The sequence below is a fragment of the Mus caroli genome, chromosome 5 (genome assembly GCF_900094665.2).
Source record: "Mus caroli chromosome 5, CAROLI_EIJ_v1.1, whole genome shotgun sequence".
Lineage (NCBI taxonomy): Eukaryota > Metazoa > Chordata > Mammalia > Rodentia > Muridae > Mus > Mus caroli.
In genome coordinates this window covers 93,460,619-93,469,928 of record NC_034574.1, presented here as the reverse complement: position 1 = coordinate 93,469,928, position 9,310 = coordinate 93,460,619, and the positions used below count along the sequence as shown (strand labels likewise).

The 9,310-nt window shown below is 42.5% G+C and overlaps 1 protein-coding gene across 3 annotated transcripts in view; it reads right to left on the bottom strand.

The window, feature by feature from the left end:
- The window catches only part of Cops4 (COP9 signalosome subunit 4), a 33,496-nt gene that overhangs the window by 11,020 nt on the left and 13,166 nt on the right, over positions 1-9,310 (bottom strand). For all 3 annotated transcript variants that reach the window (XM_021162103.2, XM_021162104.2, XM_021162105.2), the window contains 4 exons: positions 8,832-8,935; positions 5,618-5,771; positions 5,351-5,501; positions 1,016-1,186 (listed from right to left, as the gene is read on the bottom strand). In XM_021162103.2, coding sequence (XP_021017762.1) covers positions 1,016-1,186; positions 5,351-5,501; positions 5,618-5,771; positions 8,832-8,935 — 580 coding nt within the window. The remainder of the gene's footprint in view (positions 1-1,015; positions 1,187-5,350; positions 5,502-5,617; positions 5,772-8,831; positions 8,936-9,310) is intronic.

Below are 9,310 nucleotides of genomic sequence, written 5' to 3'. Positions count from 1 at the left end.
GCACAGCTCCAGCTCACCGCACACAGCACACAGCTCACAGTACACAGCACACAGCACACAGCTCACAGCTCACAGCACACAGCACACAGCTCACAGCACACAGCTCACAGCACACAGCTCACAGCACACAGCTCCAGCTCACCGCACACAGCACACAGCACTGGCTGATGTCTTCTGGCCTTGCAGGACACCTCCACACACTCTGCACATATTCACACTGACACACACTTATGCACATAAATAAAAATCCTTAAAGTTAAGGCTGAGTAAAATGTCACCTTTCAGCCAGCCCAGTACAAATGAGTCCTCACAACTAATTGCTTTCTGGTACCGAGTGACAGTGACCCAGGCAGCAAGCCAAGTTGGCTTGCATGCTGACGCTGCTCCATGCATGGTTCAGTGTGTCCACACCTCTATGTTTAGTATCATGGTCATGTTAACAAGGGACTTTAAAACATCTTAGACAAAAATACATAAAATAGTCACTATTATAAATTAGAAAATATTAAAAGGACATTTTCCTGGCAAAGACATTCTGATTTAAGCAATCACGTCATTTAACCAAAAAATATGAAAGGAAACCTATTCCTATTTGTACCATTTTACCCCAAGGGACCTTGGGCAAGCTACTGAGCTAAATTTTACTCTTAATTAGGGATGAATAATTATGCTCTAATACAATCTGTTATTTAGTTTTATTTACCAATGGCTTAAGCTTTTTAGAATTCAGGTGTCATAGGTACAAGCTATAATTTTTCAGTTTTCACAAGTTTCAAAAAACAAATAAGATTTTTTTAAAAAAAGAAGAAAAAAATGCTGTATTTCATAAACTGCTTTCCAATAGGGATTATTTCAGATTATACCACAAACCTATGTCAGTGTTTAATACTCACTATTGGTCAATAGTCCTCTTTTTATTAATCAGAAGTATTACTTGAAGATACTAATGTAACATATTTTCTACTAATCTATACCTAGATACCCCTGTCACATACACGTCAGGCATGATCATTACCATCAGCTGTCGTTGCTTTTTGGTGTGGCATCAGCATTGCAGCAAATTCTTGAAGCTGGTTCCCTCTGATGATTCTGTCTAGGTACATCTTCTCTAGGATCCCATATGCAGCTAGTTGCTGGCACCTTTCGTCCTTAAAAAGAGTAGCCAGCATCCGAGAGCGCTGCTGTCCTAGGGAAACACAGAGGGTCAAATGTTCTAAGTGTTTCTTCAGTGACAAAAAGAATCACATTCTATGATCCCATTTTTGTTTACTAAAATACATACATTCCCCATTAATACATTTATGTGGTGTGTTCTAGAAAGTCATTGATTAAGCCGGGCGTGGTGGCGCACGCCTTTAATCCCAGCACTTGGGAGGCAGAGGCAGGCAGATTTCTGAGTTTCAGGCCAGCCTGGTCTACAGAGTGAGTTCCAGGACAGCCAGGGCTACACAGAAAAACCCTGTTTCAAAAAAAAAAAAAAAAAGAAAGTCATTGATTGTACCACAGTTTAATGCTGAGCTGCTGCTTCTATAGGAGATACAGAATTAGGTTCTTCTAAGCCCCTAGGCAATTTTTTTGTCAACTTTAATCAATCTGCAACTTTGTTTCACGAGCTTCTGTTTACACCCTTACTTAACATATAGGGTTAATTCATTAGCTTTGAACTCATAGCTAACATTGCAATTCTGTCAAAATAGAGCTTACAGGATACTTTTTTGTCACACAAAACCTCCACATCAGACTGTCTATACTTATGAACACTAGAGGGCATAGTGGTGCATGCCTGTAATTTGAGGCCAGTGAGGTCAGCCAAGACTATACACTTTGTCCACCCCTAGTTCCTACTAGCACCTACACCTAAACACATGCGTGCACACACACAGGGAGCACTGGACAGCATCCAGCAGTCCATCAGGGAACCATTTTAACATCAAACTCATCAATAAAGGGCATAAAACTATGGGGAGGGAGCCCCTGAGTAGCCCACAAAAGCCCGCTTGCTTACAGGTTGAAAGCTGGGCTGTAAAGAGGCAGGGCACTGTGAGCCCACTCTCACCTGGAGACAGGAATTGGGTAACTCATTTTGCTACTTAGTCTGCACATATCTGGAAATGATGAATAGACTGAGAGTTTGGGTTAGTTCAAAATAAATGTTTATCACTAGATATGTTCACTAACAAAAAATCTGTAGATAACGTGAGAATAACTGAATGTTCGCATAATGGACCAGGGTAGAGGTCAAAATGGTCCAGGAGGTTGTAAGCCCAGGTGATTTCTATTTTCTTCTTGTATATATACTAGTACATTATTTAGTTATTAAAAAATATATATGTCCAGCATGGAATACACTTCTGTGATCCCAGAACCAGGAAGGCTGAAGCATGATTTCTACCTGTCTGAAGCCAGCCTGAACTACACAGCAAGCTGTAGGCCAGTCAAGCTGAACAGAAAGACTGTGTCTCAGAAACAGAACAAAACCAATATTTCTCTGCTAAGAAACGATACTGTCTCAATGTATACATTTAGAGCATTTAAACACCTGGTGACTAATACCGGGTGAGTAGAAACAATGCTGTCAGCAACCGCTGTCTTCTGTCACTAGGACACCTACACCTAGTAGCCATGGGAACATCCAGGGTCTAAATCCTGGTATTTGTCCCGGCTAGTTTTATGCCAACGGATACAGCTGGAGTCATTTAGAAAAAGGGAACCTCAACTGAGAAACTGTCTTTACTAGACTGTCCTGCAAGCCACCCTATGGGGGCATTTTCCTTGACAGTAACGACTGTAGGAGGGCTGAGCTCACTGTGGGTGGGGTCACCCTGGGCTGGTGGTTGTGGATGGTGTGAGAAAGCAAGTGGAGTGAGCCATGGGAAGCACGACAGTGAGACGCTTTCTCCCACGGCCTCTGTGTTAGTTCTTGCTCTCTAGGTTCCTGCCTGGGCTTCTCTCAATGGACTAAGAGCTGGGATGTATAAGCAACACACCCTTTTCTCCCCAGGTTGCTTTTAGTCCTGCTGTTTTATCACAGCAGTAGAAATACTAAGGGGCTGGAGAGACAGGCAGTGATTAAGAGCTGCTCTTCCAGAGTACCCTGATTATAGTCTCAGCACCTACATTGCAGCTCACAAAAGTCTAGGTACTCCAGTTCCAGGAGCCTCTGTAGGCACCAAGCACACATGTGGTACACAGGCATACATGTAGCCAAAACACTCATACTCATTAAATGAACAAACAAACACATAAAAACTTTAAAAAAAAATTCTAAGAAAGTATTCTATTAAAAGATAAAGAATATTTATAAAATCAATCTTAAGACATCATTTTTAGCATTTGTTTTGTTTTGTTTTCTAGTGCTGGGAATCTATCGTATTCCTAATGCACAGAAAGGTTTTGGTTTTTTTTTTTTTTTTTTTGGTTTCTCGAGACAGGGTTTCTCTGTATAGCTCTGGCTGTCCTGGAACTCACTTTGTAGACCAGGCTGGCCCCGAACTCAGAAATCCGCCTGCCTCTGCCTCCCAAGTGCTGGGATTAAAGGCGTGCGCCACCACGCCCGGCAAAAGGTTATTTTTTTTTATGTTAGAATACAGAGAAAAAATATTGAAACACTGCTGGGACTATATCCAAGTCATACTGGGAAGATGTGAGCATCAAAAAGCAGAATAATTTGGGAGGCAGAGGCTGGCAGGAGAATCTGTGTTCCAGGTCACCACGGTCTACATCAAGCCCATCTTTGTTTGGAGTGATGTAACATTACAGCAATGTTCACTTTCTATCCAAATATTAAAAGTATGTATTCTCTGGACTTAGAAGTTTAATTGATCCATAAACTCATCCCTACAAATAACCCCTGTGCATCCAGGTGTGTCCAACCTTTTGACACTGAAATAATCTTAACAACTACAATGTTCACACTGGAGAACTATGTAGCTGAGTTACAAAAAAACAAAACAAACAAACCCCTCTTATTTTAGGAATGTTTGTAGTTTCACCCTGGACATCAGTTATAGCCATCCTTGGCTGCATATAGTTTCTGGGCCACAGGCTGGATCTGCCTGGATGATAAAGTAAAACAACAGAAAATCAAAGTGAATCTGTAAGATATGACAACAGCTGACACTTAGCTACAAGAAAATGTAAGTGGTGGTTTAAGCCTTAATCCCAGCACACGGGAGGCGGAGGCAGGCAAATCTGTGTAAACTGGAGGCCAGCCTGATCCATATATGGAGTTCCAGGACAGCCAAGACTCAATAAAAAGACCCTGTGCCCGCCCCCACCCCCCCAAAAAAGAAAAAAAAATAGAGGGAGCAGAAGAGGGATGTTAAGTGTCAGTACTAAACATGTCATGAGCTCTCAGCTGACTACAGATCTTGGACTTCAGAATGATTTAGAAAAGCTATGTTGGGGGCTGGAGAGATGGCTCAGCGGTTAAGAGCACTGACTGCTCTTCCAGAGGTCCTGAGTTCAATTCCCAGCAACCACATGGCAGCTCACAACCATCCGTAATGACATCTGATGCCCTCTCCTGGTGTGTCTGAAGACAGCTACAGTGTACTTACATATAAAAATAAATAATAAATAAATCTTAAGGGCTGGCGAGATGGCTCAGTGGGTAAGAGCACTGACTGTTCTTCCGAAGGTCCTGAGTTCAAATCCCAGCAACCACATGGTGGCTCACAAACACCCGTAATGCGATCTGACAGTGTTCTTATTTATAATAACAAATAAACTTAAAAAATTTTTTTAATAAATAAATCTTTTAAAAAGCCATGGTTTAGGATTAACATTCCTTCACAACAGCCTTTTCTATTTAAACGCTATGTGCTTTCTATGCTACAATTTAGTAAAGACTTTGTATGTACTGAGGAAAAGAATGAATGCTAGTCTGAAACTTAAGCTTAAAGGTTTAAAAACCCTGAAAGCAGAATACTTTAAACCTTTTAAAGTTGGTCGAACCCTTCTTTTGTGTATGTGAAAGAGTCCCCCATGCTGTGACACATCTGTGGGGGTGACACATCTTTCAGGAGTCTCTTCTCTCCAGCACGTGGGTGGGTGCTGGGGGTCAAATGGGCTTGTTTCCTCCTCTGTAGTTCTCATTTAAGAACCATTTCTCTTTCTGTAAAAATAAACTTATCTCTTTTAACTATTCTTAATGTGTAGGTAACAAGCTGATACATTCACTTAAGTTTTTAGAATAAATCATTTTATTCCTGGTTGTTTCATGTTTAAACTTACTTTAATTGTACTGAGACACCCCTAGAAATGTTCCTTGCTAAGTAATCCAGTGGTTGCTACCTAACGTTATCAGCCAGGACAACTCGTTTCACTGAGGCTGAAATCACATGCTTACCTGCCGATGCTAAGATGGTGCAGTGCAGTGCATGCTTTAAGGCCTCTAGTCTCTCACTTTCATGGACTATTGTCTTGTAAGAGAGCTCATTGTATCTCTGGGCAGCCTCAATGAATTTCCTTCTGTAATCAAGGACACGCGCATAGCAAACCTACAGGGGGAAAATGCTCCAATTAGGGAAACTGGAGGGTCAAAGACAAGAGGTGAAGAGAGTTTCTGAGATATATAAGCATTCATCACAGGTGTTGAAATTAGGTCACTCGTTACCTTATAGTGTATCTGTAACTGCTCATTTGTGGATTCATTCTGAAGTAAGGACGCTCGGTTTATGTAAGCCTCGGCCTGGACGGGATCGTCATCCTCCAGGTATAGCCTTGCAATCTTCAGGTAAGTCTCCAGCTTATAATCTACGTTGTACTGTCTAGGACAAACAAGTAAGCAAACAAATGAAATAGACACATGAAATAGTGCCAAGTTTCAGGCTTATCGGACACTATAGTGGAACTGCATCCAGGCTCAGCCTGCCCGGAGACCAATCTGGCAATTAACTCTGCAATTATGCTTTGGATTAATGTGTATGCTTTTAATCCACTATACTTTACTTCTAGATATCAGATCCTACTAGACACAATAAGGAATGTGCTCACGTACTCATTACAAAGAAATTAATTTGTAAAATTATTATTTATGTTAGGAAAAAATGAAAATCACTGTTATAGTATTTACAGGAGCGAAGCTATGGTGTGTAAAAAGGTAGAAAGTAAACAGCTATGGTCTTTACTAGCTGCTTACAGACAACATGTATTTTCTTTCAAGTAAAAAAGTGGGCTATGGCCGGGCGTGGTGGCGCACGCCTTTAATCCCAGCACTCGGGAGGCAGAGGCAGGCGGATTTCTGAGTTCGAGGCCAGCCTGGTCTACAAAGTGNAAAAAAAAAAAAAAAAAGTGGGCTATGGCTAGGCATGGTGATACACATCTTTCACTCTGCAGGCAGAGGCAGGCAGATCTCTTGTGAGTTTGAGGCCAGGCTCATCTACATACTAAGTTCTAGGCCAGCCAAGCAGTGAGACTATGTCAAAAACATACAATATGGAATACAATAGTATATTAAACATCATTAAAATGTATTTCTGTCATCAAGTAAAATGTATTTTTACACAAACAAAATATAATCTCAGTTAGGGTTGTGCAGGGCTATGGTGAATTAAAGGCAGTTTTCAGTCTCTTTCCTCCTCCACAAGCGATATTTTACTCCAGGAGTGAAGAACTGGAGGCCTCAATAATTCCAAACTCGTAATTCATGATTAATCCTCAAAAAAAAAAAAAGTAATCTTTTCTATTTGACAGCCAAAACAGTAAAGCCTTGTGACAAGAAAAACAAAAACAAACAACAACAACAAAAGAAAATAATGAACAAAGCAAAACAAATTTACAAATCCTTAGAATTCTCCTGGCTCCCACTGTGGAGTTCAGTCTTGCTTTATGTATTGTGAGAGAGGGAGAGGTCAGGGCACAGATTTCTAGAAATTCAAACTGTTCGCTTAGCTCAGTTATTATCAGCAGTTTATGTTTCCCATTCACAACTCAGATTCATATGAACTGTTCTATCATGCTAAGCTTCTTTAATTTTCCAGTTTTTTTAATCAGGGAATCCTTTCATTACTTTAAAAGTGACAATGACTAATCTCTTAAGGACTCCTCTCCTCCAGTTACACTCCTGCTTCCTCTCAGTGTCACAGCCCAGCCCTGTCACTGCTGTGTGGGCTCTGTTCACTGAGAGAAGCTGTCAAGGCAGACTTGCACCAACCCCACCGTCACTGACACTCGCACAGCCTGTCCTGGGCTCTAGTCCTCCCTCCACAAGGGAGCATCTGGCATTTCTAACTGTTAAAGGCACAGCAGTGCTGCTGTCCTGGGAAAGAAGAACCAGACCGCTAACCTTACACGCAGAGCAGCCCCTAGACAAAGGCCACGCCAGTCTAAATGCCCCACCACTATGGATTCCCATCTGTTCATACACTCCCGTGAGAATCTGTTACCAATTCCTCAATATCAGTGTTTTGTCCTGTCTCTTTTTTCTGAGACAAGGTCCGACTATGTCACTCTGGCTATCTGGAGCTCACTTTGTAGATCAAGCTGGCCTCGAACTCAAGAGATCTGCCCACCTCTGCCTTCCGAGTGCTTGGACTAAAGGCAACCACCACTATACCCAGCGTCAATTATTAAAATGTTTGTTTTCCAATGGATTATAAACATCTAACTTTTGCTGTGGTTTCTATCTTACACTGATTACTATCTCTGTATGGTTCTTTGCTCTTTGATGTTATGAAAACTCCAAAGAGCTGTCTCCATTCACTCTTTCCAGTCAGCTGCAGCCTTCACCAGCTCACCACGATAGCTCCTGTCAAGTCGCCCTGCCTCCACACCTGGCGACTGCTAACCAGCCAACGCTTACCCACTCCTCAGCACAGGTCTGATCATACGGGTACTAGGGAGGAACACACCCCTTCTGGCAATCTTACCTCAATGGACAATCCTTCCCACTTGCTACAACGGCCTTTACCATTCACCTCCCAAGACCACAGCGCCCCAGGCCTCAGCATGTACTCCATCCTCTTCTCCCCTGGAAAGGGGTCGAGCCAGTCTAGTAGGCAAATGTCTCCTTGTAGCCCAGACCGCTCTACTTCCTCCAGACAAAACACTCTGCTCACTACCAGGTACCTTCTCTTGCTTATCACAATCCCAAATGTACACTTCATAACCCTCAAAATCTATTCCCCACAAGGCAGGGCAACTCCATGCTTCCAAGTGCTCTGGCCAAACCCTCAGGACTCAGCCGTTTCGTTTCCTGTGGTCCATTGGGAGGGAACTCTGCAGACTGAGTCTCTGGGGAGCTCCCATGCCTACCACTCACTGCTGCCAGCACGTGAGTCCCCACCCGGTACTCAGTGGTCCTTTAAAGCACATCATCACGCATGTCACGTCTCTGCTCAAAATCACATAATGGCTCAGGGAGACAGGGTCTAAAGTATGTAGCACTGCCTAGCCTGTTACTCTCTGTAGACCAGGCTGGCCTCAAACTCACAGCGACCTGCCAGCCTCTGCCCTCTGAGTGCTGAGATTAAAGGCATGCACCACCCTGCCTGGCACTCTCATTTCTCTTTGAAGCGAAGACCTCACAACGGCTTCAAGACTCAGGGACCCAACCAATCCCTAGGACTGACTTCATTCTGTCTTTCTGATGTTCACTCTACCTACACTGGTATTCTGATTCTTCCTTAGAAAAGGCTATGAATACATTGGCACCTTAGATCTTTGTCTTAACAACACCCTTTCTAAAAGAGGGGTCTGCCCTCAGACAACTCAGTCAGTCTTTGAGAAGCCCTTGCTCCCATCTAACACTCTATAAATGTTAGGAGTTAGGAATGCGAGTTAGTGACACCCGCCCACCCATGTCTATCCAAGTCCACTATTTACTATACTTTTGTCCTGTTTCCAGAGGAATCCCCACCAACACTTGGGCTGCATTTCTCCAGTCTTCCTCCTTCTCATAAATAGATGCCAGATGCTGTCTTATGGAAGCAACCTAGAGAGACAGATAAGATGGTATCAAAGAGTGCTCTACTCCAGGATATTACACTGCAGGTTTATGTATGGTCACCCATATTTTACTTCTATCAAGTTTGTATTCACAGAATATGAAAATAAAAAATTGAAACAACACATTTCTACACTGTACATTTTGGCAACTTATTTTCAGTATTAAATTTTGCTTTTATGTTGCTATATTCTTGATGTTGGAGTTTTCCTAAACTTTTATTTGTAACAGTCTTACTAGGGCTACTGAGTTGCTCAAGGCACAATGCTACGAAAGCCTACAACCTGAGTTTGCTCCACAGAATTCATACATAGATGGAAGAACAGAACTAATTCCTCAGAGCCGTCCCCTGGCCTCCATGTG